We start from the raw sequence: 14805 nt of genomic DNA on the forward strand, positions 1-14805 counted from the left end.
GTAGACTGAATCCAGAATCATATTTGAAGAGAATAATGGCCCACTGTTCATCAGCCAGTTGACTTGCTGACAGTAGGAGGTCAGATGTGCTCTACACTGAAGCACCAAAGAAACTGATATACGTGTGCATATTCAAACACAGAGATATGGAAAAGAAGAATATGGCACTGCAGTCGCCAATGCCTATATAAGACAACAAGTGTCTGGTGCAGTTATCAGATCAGTTACTGCTGCTACAATGGCAGATTATCAAGATTTGAATGAGTTTGAAGGTGGTGTTATAGTTGGCAGATGAATGATGGGGCACAGCATCTCTGAGGTAGTGATGAAGTGGGGATTTTCCGGTATGACTATTTCATGAGTGTATCGTCAATTTCAGGAATTTTGTAAAACATTAAATCTCTGACATCGATGTGGCTGGAAAAAGATCCCGCAAGAACAAGACCAACAACGACTGAAGAGAATCGTTCGACGTGACAGAAGTGCAACCCTTTCGCAAATTGCTGCAGATTTCAATGATGGGCCATCAATGAGTGTCAGCATGTGAAACATTCAATGAAATATCATCGATATGGGCATTTGGAGCCAAAGGCCCACTCATCTACCCTTGATGACTGCACAACACAAAGCTTTACACCTCGCCTGGGCCTGTCAACACTGACATTGAACTGTTGATGACTGGAAACGTGTTGTCTTGTCAGACGAGTCTCGTTTCAAATTGTATCGAGCCGATGGACGTGTATGAGTATGGAGACAACCTCATGAATCAATGGACCCTGCATGTCATTAGGGGACTGTTCAAGCTGGTGGAGGCTCTGTAATAGTGTGGGGTGTGTGTAGCTGGAGTGATGTGGGACCCCTGATACATCTAGATACGGCTCTGACAGGTGACACGTACGTAAGCATCCTGTCTGGTCACCTGCTTCCATTTATGTCCATTTGCATTCCAACGGACTTGGCCAATTCTAGCAGGAGAATGCAACACCCCACACATCCAGAATTGAAACAGAGTAGCTCCAGAAACACTCTTCTGAGTTTAAACACTTCCACTGGCCACCAAACTCCCCAGACATGAACATTATTGAACATATCTGGGATCCGTTGCAACATGCTGTTCAGAAAAGATCACCACCCCCTCGTACTCTTACGGATTTATGGACAGCCCTGCAGGATTAATGGTGTCATTTCCCCCTAACACTACTTCAGGCATTAGTTGAGTCCATGCCATATTGTGTTGTGGCACTTCCTTGTGCTCGTGGAAGACCTACACGATATTAGGCAGGTGTACCAGTTTCTTTGGCTCTTCAATGTATTTCATAACTTAATCAAAGGAATAAAGATACCAAGCCACTAGTAAACTGGTCTCTGTCTCCTAAGACTTTTGGATATGAACAGCTCAATGCCAGGTGTAGTGAATTCGCATCATACCAATGCTGTGCTAACTGGAAGGTTAACTGTTTTTGAATACCAATGCCAGTAGATGCTTGTTCTTCATGAAGCTAACAAACTTCTGACAAGTGGCGCATTCTCCTGAGTGTTTTGGGTACCTCTAAAGCACCACAGTTTTTGATTTTTATCTTTCAATTAGAAATTTATTCAGGCACAAAGTCGTTAATTGTCTTTGTACATAGATGGCAGCAGATGGTGCGAGTGCAAAATGCCAATTATTGTGAGGTGCAACAGTGGCACAGTCAGACACTGACAAGCAAATAATGGTCACATGTACCCCTATAGCTCTATGTGGTCCTGTCCTGGACTACTGGAACCTCTAGAAACCACTACCATATTCTTTAAAAATTTGGCTACATCTTCCACTCATTTGTTCACATTTTGTGCAACATAAACAAACAATGTGTCTGCACTATAGTGTTGTCTCCACAGATTGCAAGTTGCCATAAGACCGATTCAACAGCAATAACAACGAGGCATAGCATCTGAGTAGGATGCTGCAATGATCACACACAGTGCAGTGAGGCATGGAAATTATTGTTTGATCTTTACACAACTCAATTTCACAGGCTCACTGAATTAGGCCTACGTATGGTATTGTCTGTGTGCTGTTATAATGTTGACCTTCAACATAAATGCAGTGTTATTTTCCTTTGAAGATAGATAGAGTTGGAAGAAAATCACCATTATGGGGCTGTTTAAATTTCAGATAAACATATGGGCCACAAGGAAGAAATGTTCTTCATTATCCTGGAGATATGCTTCCAGGCTTAGTAGATATTTATTGATTCCATTTTTGCGGTCTGGACTCATGGTGACAAGAAACACCTCCACTTTCTGCAAAAGTTAATTTTTTTTCCAAACTCAGAGTCATCTGACCCTTCTCCAAATCCAAAGTCACCTTCTTTGATGTTGACATGCCAACTCTTCCATGTCAAATGCTTCTATACCTACAGCCTAGGCATCTTGGGTAAATATATCAGTGCCAACACCAAATCTCTCATCATCTAAACTTGGTATAACCGGTTGGTTTTCCTCTTTGCAGTTACCAAATAGGTCTTGTCCACAACCAACTCTCCAAGGCAGTCTTCTGCTCTGATACTAAGACAAACATAGCTTGCATTTGCAAAAAGTATCAGTATTCCCTTCCTCCCCAACTGACAGCCAGCCCATCCATATCTCAAGACATTACTCTTCCAAGGCTGACTCTCTGAGGTCAAGTCCTAAAATGAGGTCATCTCTCCATGATCTCTTCATACCACCTATAGTTACTTTTGGCACATACGTTTGTCCTTTTAAAACCATATGACATATCCAGAACATTATCCATACCCCAATCGTTACCAATGTAAAACCTGCCTCATGCCTCGACCTACTACTATTTGCTCCAGTCCCACCACAGGGAAACATAGAAAACTTCTCAAACAATTTACCAACTAATGTATGTTCACTGCACGAAATGCCACGTAGACCTGATTCCTTGTTACACCAGCCCATAGAAGTTTCAGTGTTATCCAGAGGCTTCATCTGCGGCCTCCACACCCAAAATCAATCAAGCTGGACTTGTCAAATACCTACTCTCCTTCTCCAGATTCCTACTATGGAAACAATTTCCTGCCACCGATCTCTCTGACCAAAAGCTAACACTGAATCTTATCTGTTCTGGTTAATACTATCCAACTGTGACCCTCCCTCACTCGCATGTAACCACCTCCTCGATACATTCCTGGATTTTCTTACCTCCAATTTGAGCTTACCATATTTCATAAGTTCCTTCCAAATAACACAAACCTCCTGGCAAAGGAAAGAACAGCCATCCTCAACCTCAATTATCCTACCTGTGCACACTGTTACAATGAATCAGAGTAATTACCTGACTGAAGGTACCCATCAACTGTCTGTTTCTTTCACCTTCAAGCCCTGCTATAGAGTTACAATAGCATAATCTCCTATCCCCCCCCCCCCTCCCCCATGAACCATGGACCTTGCCGTTGGTGGGGAGGCTTGCGTGCCTCAGCAATACAGATGGCTGTACCATAGGTGCAAACACAACGGAGGGGTATGTGTTGAGAGGCCAGACAAACGAGTGGTTCCTGAAGAGGGGCAGCAGCCTTTTCAGTAATTGCAGGGGCAACAGTCTGGATGATTGACTGATCTGGCCTTGTAACACTAACCAAACCGGCATTGCTGTGCTGGTACTGCGAACAGCTGAAAGCAAGGGGAAACTACAGCTGTAATTTTTCCCAAGTGCATGCAGCTCTACTGTATGATTAAATGATGATGGCGTCCTCTTGGGTAAAATATTCTAGAGATAAAATAGTCCCCCATTCGGATCTCCGGGCGAGGACTACTCAGGAGGATGTCGTTATCAGGAGAAAGAAAACTGGCGTTCTACGGATCGGAGTGTGGAATGTTAGATCCCTTAATCGGGCAGGTAGGTTAGAAAATTTAAAAAGGGAAATGGATAGGTTGAAGTTAGATATAGTGGGAATTAGTGAAGTTCAGTGGCAGGAGGAACAAGACTTTTGGTCAGTTGAATACAGGGTTATAAATACAAAATCAAATAGGGGTAATGCAGGAGTAGGTTTAATAATGAATGAAAAAATAGGAGTGTGGGTAAGTTACTACAAACAGCATAGTGAATCCATTATTGTGGCCAAGACAGACACGAAGCCCATGCCTGCTACAGTAGTACTAGTTTACATGCCAACTAGCTCTGCAGTTGAAGAAGAAATTGATGAAATGTATGATGAGACGAAAGAAATTATTCAGGTAGTGATGGGAGATGAAAATTTAATAGTTATGGGTGACTGGAATTCGAGAGTAGGAGAAGGGAGAGAAGGAAACATAGTAGGTGAATATGGATTGGGGGTAAGAAATGAAAGATGAAGTCGTCTGGTAGAATTTTGAACAGAGTACAACTTAATCATAGCTAACGCTTGGTTCAAGAATCATACAAGAAGGTTGTATACATGGAAGAATCCTGGAGATACCAGAAGGTATCAGATAGATTAAATAATGGTAAGACAGAGATTTAGGAACCAGATTTTAAATTGTAAGACATATCCAGGGGCAGATGTGGACTCTGACCACAATGAGCTGTAGATTAAAACTGAAGAAACTGGGGGACCTGGATAAACTGACTAAACCAGAGGTTGTATAGAGTTTCAGGGAGAGCATAAGGGAACAATTGCCATGAATGGGAGAAAAAAATACAGTAGAAGAAGAACGGGTAGCCTTGAGGGATGAAATAGTGAAGGCAGCAGGGGATCAAGTAGGTAAAAGGACGAGGGATAATAGAAATCCTTGGGTAACAGAAGAAATATTGAATTTAACTGACGAAAGGAGAAAATATAAAAATGCAGTAAATGAAGCAGGCAAAAAGGAAAACAAACGCCTCAAAAATGAGATCGACAGGAAGTGCAAAATGGCTAAGCAGGGATGGCTAGAGGACAAATGTAAGGCTGTAGAGGCTTATCTCACTAGGGGGTAAGATAGATACTGCCTACAGGTCAGGAAAATTAAAGAGACCTTTGGAGAAAAGAGAACCACTTTATGAATATCAAGAGCTCAGATTGAAACCCAGTTCTAAGCAAAGAACGGAAAGCAGAAAGGTGGAAGGAGTATATAGAGGGTCTATACAAGGGCGATGTACTTGAGTACAATATTATAGAAATGGAAGAGGATGTAGATGAAGATGGGAGATACGATACTGCGTGAAGAGTTTGACAAAGCACTGAAAGACCTGAGTCGAAAGAAGGCCCCGGGAGTAGACAACATTCCACTAGAACTACTGATGGCCTTGGGAGAGCCATTCCTGACAAAACTCTACTATCTGGTGAGCAAGATGTATGAGACAGGTGAAATACCCTCAGACTTCTAGAAGAATATAATAATTCCAATCCCAAAGAAAGCAAGTGTTGACAGATGTGAAAATTACTGGACTATCAGTTTAATAAGTCACAGCTGCAAAATACTTACGCGAATTCTTTACAGACGAATGGAAAAACTGGTAGATGCCGACCTCGGGGAAGATCAGTTTGGATTCCGTAGAAATGTTGGAACACGTGAGGCAATACTGACCTTACAACTTATCTTAGAAGAAAGATTAAGGAGAGGCAAACCTATGTTTCTAGCATTTGTAGACGTAGAGAAAGCTTTTGACAATGTTGACTGGAATACTCTCTTTCAAAGGTAGCAGGGGTAAAATACAGGGAGCGAAAGGCTATTTACAATTTGTACAGAAACCAGATGGCAGTTATAAGAGTCGAGGGGCATGAAAGGGAAGCAGTGGTTGGGAAGGGAGTGAGACAGGGTTGTAGCCTCTCCCCGATGTTATTCAATCTGTATATTGAGCAAGCAGTAAAGGAATCAAAAGAAAAATTCGGAGTAGGTATTAAAATCCACGGAGAAGAAATAAAAAAGTTGAGGTTCGCCGATGACATTGTAATTTTGTCAGAGACAGCAAAGGACTTGGAAGAGCAGTTGCACGGAATGGGCAGTGTCTTGAAAGGAGGATATAAGATGAACATCAACAAAAGCAAACGAGGATAATGGAATGCAGTCAAATTAAGTCAGGTGATGCTGAGGCAATCAGATTAGGAAATGAGACACTTAAAGTAGTAAAGGAGTTTTGCTATTTGGGGAGCAAAATAACTGATTATGGTCGAAGTAGAGAGGATATAAAATGTAGACTGGCAATGGCAAGGAAAGCGTTTCTGAAGAAGAGAAATTTGTTAACATCGAGTATAGATTTAAGTGTCAGGAAGTTGTTTCAGAAATTATTTGAATGGAGTGTAGCCATGTATGGAAGTGAAGCATGGATGATAAATGGTTTGGACAAGAAGAGAATAGAAGCTTTCGAAATGTGGTGCTACAGAAGAATGCTGAAGATTAGATGGTTAGATCACACAACTAATGAGGAGGTATTGAATAGAATTGGGGAGAAGAGGAGTTTATGGCACAACTTGACAAGAAGAAGGGACAGGTTTGTAGGACATGTTCTGAGGCATCAAGGGATCACAAATTTAGCACTGGAGGGCAGCGTGGAGGGTAAGAATCGTAGAGGGAGACCAAGAGATAAATACACTAAGCAGATTCAGAAGGATGTAGGTTGCAGTAAGTACTGGGAGATGAAGAAGCTTGCACAGGATAGAGTAGCATGGAGAGCTGCATCAAACCAGTCTCAGGACTGGAGACCACAACAACAATCTCCTATCCCTACTCAAATCCTTATGCCCATTCCAAACCTCTCCCCTGAATCAATTTCCCTCCTCATATACCACTTCTACATTCCCCCCAAAATCCAATCCATAAGTCAAGCAACCCAGGATGCCACATTTTAACTGGTTACCAACACCTCCAATCCATCACCTGCAGTGCAGACACAATCGATTTCTTTCATCATCTGTCAACCATCTCCACCACATAATTACCTAGATTCCTACACCTAAGTCTACATTACTACTCAAAACAAGGGAAAGCCAACCACTCACCTGTAACTGCGTGAAACACAGACACATGTAACAGGATACAGTATCCACACTGGCTTTCTACCTCTTGCTCTTTTTTTAGCAAAAGTACACACATTCATTCACACAACCACACCGACACTCAAACATGCACTCCCACTAAATTGATCTTCCTGTGGACACAGGAGTGCATGTTTGGATTTCTGTGTGTCTGCATGAGTGAATGTGTGTACGTTTGCTAGGAAAAGAGCAAGAGCTTTAAATGTAGCATGACTACTGTCTCTGTGCTCACTCTGCTATAGGTGAGCGGCTGCCTTTCCCGTGGTCTACATATTGATCCATCCGGGATTTTCTATTGTTTTACATGACTACTCAGCTATTCACACTTAAAGTATGTAGCAAAGGATTCATAGTACCTCTTTCAGACTACTTCTCGATCATTCCACTCTCGAATAATATGTGGAAAAAATGGAGACCTAAACCTTGCAAGCTCTGATTTCTCTTATTTTAATATGAGTGTCATTTCTCCCTAGGTAGGTAAGCCCCGGCAAAATATTTTCACATCCAAAGATGAAAGTTCATGATTACAATTCTGTGAAAAGATCTCACCACTGCGAAAAAGTCTTTCTTTTAATGACTGCCACCCAAACATGCATATAATATTCTTGACTCTCTCTCACCTATTTCATGATAACACAAAATGAGCTACCTTTCTCTGAGCATTTTTGATGTTCTCCATCAAATCCTAACTGTACTGATCCCATATCATGAAACAATACCCCACATGAGGATCGAGAAGAGTATTGTAGGCTGTCTCTTTAGTAGATTGTTTGCATATCTATGTTTTCTGTCAATAAAACACAGTTATTGGTTCTATATGGTGGTTCCAATTTAAGTTGTTTGTATCTGAAATCACAAGGTAATCAGCTGACTTGGCAACCTTTACATTTGTGTGACATACTGTGTAATCAATTTGTGTGATGTATTGTGTAATCAATTTGTGTGATGTATTGTGTAATCAAAATTTATTAATTTTTGTTTTCAGTACTGATGTGGAAGACCTCATATTTTTTGCACTATACAGATATGTTGTCTAAATCACTCTAGAGTTCATTTTCATATTCTGATAACTTCATTGGGTGGTAAACAACAGCATCATCTGTAATCTGAGAGGGCTATTCAGATTATCTTCCAAATCATTTATATAGTTTAAGAACAATTGAGGGCCTGTAAAACTACCTTACAGTACCACAGATATCACTTCTGTTCTACTAGATGACTATGCATTAATTATTACCAACACACAGGAAATCACAAATCCAGCCACATGACTGAGACGATACTCCACAGGCACATAAAATGATTGGAGGCAGCTTGTGAGGAATGATGTAAACAGCCTACCAGAAATCTAGAATCATGGAATCAACTTGCAATATCTTGTTGATAGCACTCATTACTTTGCATGAAGAACGTCTCACTTATGGTTCACAAGAATGATATTTTATGAATCTGTGATAGTTGTCTGTTAACACATCATGGTCTTCAGGTATTTTAAAATGTTCAAACACAGCATACCTTCCAAAATTCTACTGCAAATCTATGTTAATGATATGGCTCTATAATTCAGCAAATTACTTCTATTCCCTTTATTGCAGCCTGGTGTGACCTGAGCAATTTTCCAATCTTTAGGTAAGGATCTTTCATTGAGGGAGAAGTTGAATATGACTGTTAATCATGGAGACATTATATCAGCATATTCTGAAAGGAACCTAACTGACACACAAACTGGGCTGGAAGTCTGGCCTTTATTAAATGAGTTACACTGCTTTGCTATACTCAGGGTGCCTACTTCTAAATTACTCATCTTGGCTGATGTTATTGATTTGAATTCTGGAATATTTACTGAGTATTCTTTAGAGAATAATTTTCGGAAAACTATGTTTAGTAACACTGCTTTACAGGTGTTGTCATCGGCATTGTTACTACTGCTACTGTGCAGTGCAGGTGCTGACTGTGTACTTGAGCTGGTATACTTTAAATATGAACAGAATTTCTTTGGGTTCTCAGTCAGATTTTGTAACAGAGTATTGTTATGGAAACTATTAAACACTGAGGAAAGTACTAAAAACAAGAGCTAAATTTCGAACTACCATACATCATTGCCAGTCTTGGAGATCTTGTGTTCTTTTAAATCTGTTATGCTTTTTTCATTGCCTTTGCATGTGTTCGAACCTGGTTTGTGTCCCACAGGGATTTGTGCCGTCTCTTACCAATTTAGCTGGTATAAAACTTATCAACATTATTTCTTAAATTTGAGCCACATCTGGTTGACATTTATGTAGTTAGTTAGGAAGGAATGGACACTTTTATCTGCTTATTTATAAGGACATGGACCCTACTTGTCACTAATGACACCACCTGCCTACACAAGCCTCCCCCTACTACCCTCACTAATATCTGTGACCTTGATAATGTTGAACATCTCTCTCCAAAAGTCTTACAGACTTCAGTGTCACCACCTCATCGCTTATAGACCCGACTACTAGGTCTTTGCCCTCAACTGCTTCTCCTTGAGGGAATAAGCAAATCTAAGACATCTTTATGGCATACAACTGTGCCAATCTGTTTGTGGGCCTTGGGAAACCTCCCTAGCAACACAAGATCCCATGCCCCTATCAGATCCCAATTCACTGCCCGTATCATCATGATCTTAGCCCAAGGCCAAAACACTATCAACATTCCTCACAGCCTAAACATCTTCTCCCTCAGTTGCTTCTCCACAGCTCTGCATACTGCCTTCCTGGAAAACATCTCTCCCAGCTGCTTCTCCACAGCTTTGCATGCTGCCTTCCTGGATGTTGACCTCCACTTCTCCAATGGCTCTGTAAAAACTGGACAATTCTGCATATACATGAACAAACAATCAATAAAATGTGGATGTCAATTCAATAGGTTATTGAAGACCTATCAAGAATGGATGTACAGCTAAAAGTTTGGGAAGACGGAAATGGCACTTGGAATGTCAAAGAGATAAAGGATAAGACTGATCACTGTTACTGAACAGGAACAACTTGTTGGATTAAATGAAACCATACACACCCACACTCACTCTCCCTATTTGAGATTTAACTTTCTACAGCAGGAACTGTAAATAGTAAACAGAAGGGCGGACTCACAACTTTTGGTTGACCAGAGAGATTGCAGCTCTACTAAAGTGGCCAACAAGGCAACCACAGGTGACACGGTTGCCTAATAAGATTTGCAGAAATTTCAACAGATCAACATCAGGATGATTCTCTCAAATTTCATCACTGTAGCATCTAACCCACGATAATGGAAAGACGCATAAAAAAGAATGGAAAGAGACTGCATGAAGAAACAGTTAGGCTACAAAGTTTTATCAATCATAGCAGAATTTGTATTAAATATACCTAAAAAGTTGCGATGGGTAATCACAGCCATTGCAATGTATGTTAGTAGTTAAAAATGTTTAGCTTTTACTTGGATACACTTGATAAACAATTCTAGTAGTTGTATGTATGTTATTGAAGACTGTCAACACTTTGAAGCTTTGGCGAAGCATAATAGTGTGCTGATGTATTTAGGCAATGTAATGGTTGTTTAGAATGTCTTCTGAAAAGTCAGTGACAGAATAATTTGGTTTGATGTAAAAGACTTTATTATCATGTTTGAGGAGCTGTCCAAAGATCACTAATGACAAGAATGAATGGGTAACTGTATTTAACTGGTATATATATATATAACTGTCCCTGGTCTAAGGACCAGTGGAAGGAGGTCCTGAGTTCAAGTTTCGGTCCGGCACACAGTTTTAATCTGCCAGGAAGCTTTGTATCAGCTCACACTCCGCTGTAGAGTGAAAATTTAATTCTGTGGCTAAGCCATGTCTCCACAATATCCTTTCTTCCAGGAATACTAGTTCTGCAAGGTTTGAAGGAGAGCTTCTGTGAAGCCTGGAAGGTAAGAGACGAGTTACTGGCGGAATTAAAGCTGTGAGGGCAGGCCGCGAGTCGTGCTTGGGTAGCTCAAGATGGTAGAGCACTTGCCCACTTAGGACAGACTTCCCGAGTTCGAGTCTCGATCCAGCACACATTTTTAATCCGCCAGGAAGTTTCAGGTCTGATGAAGTTATGAGACACCTTACATAAAGACACAGTTGGTAAAAGGTATTTATCGAAATAATTACTGTGACAGTAAACTTCAGTGGATGTGATGTAATGGTTTTAGGCTATTTTTCTTGATTTAGAATCAAATCTTTACTTTTGATAGATCATAAAATTACCCTACAAGTTTACAAAGCGCCTGTGTAATAGCTTATTTTCCAAAATATGTTAACAGTTTAAGATTAGACCTGTCCTGGGTTAAAGTTATGTACTGGAATCCCCCCCCCCCCTCCCCCCTTGAAATCTTAGTTGTGCTGACAGATTGATCTGCAGCGTAGCCCATAGTCTAGTTAGGTTGGAAGGTGACAATTTGGTCATGAGTTGGCGAAACCAATTAATGTGAAAGCAGAAAATATGGTTGTGGTTATAAATTAACTGGTAATGACATACTGAAAAATGAAAGGGAGGTCCAATATGTAACTTTTACCCCTTTCTGTATCATCAAATTAATTATCCTTCTTGCAAAACATGGGTCATGGTTACCCCACAATTTTCAGTAGTACAGAACACTGCGGAAATTTTTTCCTTAAAATTTATAAGCCCTGATAAGAGTAAATGATGATCCTACATGCTGTTACTTAAATGGTTGGCAAGTTTGGAAGGAGCAGGAAGGGTTCATCTTAAAAGATAGATGAAGATAGTAACTGTTCTCGAAAAAACAGATACCATTGATAACCGTGCAGTTTCTCTAGAAATAAATGATAATTAATCGAAACCCTCAGCTGCTGGCAAGTATTGTTGATATACCTCGATGGGGACAGATGAAAATGTGTGCCTCGACCAGGACTCAAATCCGGGATCTCCTGCTTACATGGCAAACACTCTATCCATCTGAGCCACCAAGGACACAGATGAATAGCACGACTGCAGGGACTTATCCCTTGCATGCTTCGAGAACAGTTACTATCTTCATATATAATTAAAGGCTACCCGAAGGGTGACCTTCGTCTGTGCGAATGCGGACAAGTTGCCCAAACTCTTATGGGTATCGTCATCTTAGTGTGCACGAGTAATGAGTGAATGGGCAAATATCTATTAGGAACATTATGTATGTAGATTGTTGACAGTTGGCAACTTGGGTCTCATGGGAAGCGTGCAAGGGATAAGTCCCTGGAGTCGCGCTATTCATCAGTGTCTTTGGTAGCTCAGATGGATAGAGCGTCTGCCATGTAAGTAGGAGATACTGGGTTCGAGTCCCGGTCGAGGCTCACATTTTCGGCTGACATCATCGAGGTATATCAACAACAACTGTCGGCAGCTGAGGGTTTCAATTAATTATCATTAAAAGATAGATTTGGAATAAAGTAGGGAGGGCAAAACGAAACAAAGAATGTAACTACAGAGTGAACGGCCACCTCACAGAAAACCCAATACAGATAAAAATAAAATTAAAGTCATTTAGTTCGCCAGTGAAAGCGTTTTTTCCAACCGACAATGTGTAAACAATTCATTGCCGCGCTCTGGAGGGAGGTCTTATTATTCTTATTCGTAGCATTATCATGAACGTTCACTAAATATTACTGTCGAAAACTGTTTAAGTGAAAGCTTATTTACGGCTCCAATATTTGCGAAATTCTAAGAGTCTAAGAACAAAATTATCTCTCAACGCACCGTTCTGTGATGAACTCTGGTTGTCCACACTTGAATGATTTGGTGAGACGGCTGCTGCAGGTTGTTGAGGTGGTGTTGGTTGGGCAGCGGATGATGGAACGACTGGTGGATGGCCAGAACTATCTGACTGTGTTGTGTTTGTTGAGTCCTGGGCCGTATTCTCCTTCGATTCCGGCTCCACCTTAATACCCTCGTGGATGGCATAAAGATCTGACACAAGCGGATCCATAATCAAATTTCGTCCTTTGAATGTTAACAGAAATTGCAAATACGAGTCAATTACACTGGGAAACGTAAACTAATACGGGATTAACAAATTCACAAGCACTTTCAAATCACCGTTCATAACAAACAACACCAGACATAAACATACTGCTCTTAGCAAAGCTAATCAAACGTCAAGACGCTCCACTCGAAATGCACACCGACATTAATTGTGATTTCCAAAGAATGATTTTAATTTTTTATTTTTTTTTTCACTTGCGTTAGACACCATTCAGTCATTGCTGCATAATAATAATACCTTTGTTCACATAATATCCCCTTCTTTTAGTGTAACTTCGCTTTTTTGTTTGTTATAATTTACTATTAAACATTCAACCTTTCTCTGTCCATTGCACACGAATTCGATTATCTTCTTGTAGGTTTTTATCTTAGGTTCAGATAGCAAGGACTTGGCTGGTGTTGGTTGTGGGATATTACCCTTGATAACAAATGCTAACAATTTGTTCCTCGCCTCACTATATTTTCTGCATTGAAATAATATATCGTTCATATCCAGGCTTCAAGACTTTGTAACCAAAAGTCTAAGAAACCTCCATGCCTACGATATTGACCAGGTCATATGTGGTGAATAATGAATGTTCCACCAGATATGGTGGACAGCTGCGAATATGGAATAAGCGCTCCGGGACCAAGGCAAAATGAAACCAAATCCACTTTGCATCTGTCTTGTAGCAAGCGGCAAAGTGATCAGCGTCTGCTCACCAGTGGTGAGGTTGAAATTTATATTCTGGAACTAGCCCTTCCAGTCGTAACACTCTGAGGTTACTCAGTGAGTCTACTCAACCCCACCTGATTCCAGGTACAATCATCATGAAGCATTTTGATAATCACAATATTACCACAGGTGATCAATCCACTGCCAGTATTACTGGTGCATCTGGTCTTTCGGATTCTGATGTGGCCAGTTTAAAATGCAGTGTGATTCAACATAGAAAGCTGGAGTCCTCTGGCTGACTTAAAACCAAAACAAATATATTTTTTGCAACACTTAACATACAAATACTTTTGCAACCAAGTAAACTCCATAAATTGGGAGGTACATTAAAAAACAGAAGAGTCAAATTTTGACACTTCAAGAAACACGAATGACAGACGATAACACCAGGGATTTCTGTAAGTATTGTCTTTATAAAAGTAAAACTGATAAACAAATACTTAATAATACACCACATCTGGAAGTTGCTTTTGCAGTCTCTAAAAGTATTTTAAATTCAATAACGGAGGAAAAAGTCATTTCTCTTAGATGTGCAAATAAAGCATACACTTTAATTGATGCCCATATGCCGGTCAATGAGAATAACTGTAAAAAAGTTGAAGAAGGTAATGAAGCTTGGGAAGCATTAGAAAGCATCATCTACAAAATTCTCTCAAACCACGTTAAAATTTTAATGCTCAATTAGGTAAAGAAAAAAAATGTAAGTAAACGCTGGGTGGATAATCTGTGCATAAAGGGACAAACCAAAATGGCCAAAGACTTGTTGAAACATGCAAAAATTTTAACCTTGAGATCATGTCAATACATTTTAAAAAGAACACACCTAAACAAAAAAATTGGTGGGCACCCGGTACGTTTATTGGGAAATTTTAAATCGATCACATAGCAATTTCATACCCTAACTACAAAGAAATTTTAGTTGTCCAAGTTAGAAATGGGGCTAATATAGATTCCAGCCATTATTTAATGCAAATAAAAGTAAAACTTCAACTTCAAAAACTTTTCAAAACAAAAAATGTTATCCCAAAATTTGATAGTGCTATAACAACCCCATCTCTAACAAGTGAACCTGACGAAAAACAATCCAACAACT

At 40.1% G+C, this 14805-nt stretch overlaps 1 protein-coding gene across 1 annotated transcript in view; it reads right to left on the reverse strand.

Annotated features, from left to right (window-relative positions):
* Positions 1-13095, reverse strand: part of LOC124805334 (high mobility group protein 20A) — a 95344-nt gene extending 82249 nt beyond the window's left edge. The window contains exon 1 of the mRNA XM_047265854.1: positions 12713-13095. Coding sequence (XP_047121810.1) covers positions 12713-12941 — 229 coding nt within the window. The 5' untranslated portion in view covers positions 12942-13095. The remainder of the gene's footprint in view (positions 1-12712) is intronic.
* Positions 13096-14805: the final 1710 nt, after the last annotated feature.

This window comes from Schistocerca piceifrons, chromosome 7 (assembly GCF_021461385.2).
Source record: "Schistocerca piceifrons isolate TAMUIC-IGC-003096 chromosome 7, iqSchPice1.1, whole genome shotgun sequence".
NCBI classification, from domain to species: Eukaryota; Metazoa; Arthropoda; class Insecta; order Orthoptera; family Acrididae; genus Schistocerca; species Schistocerca piceifrons.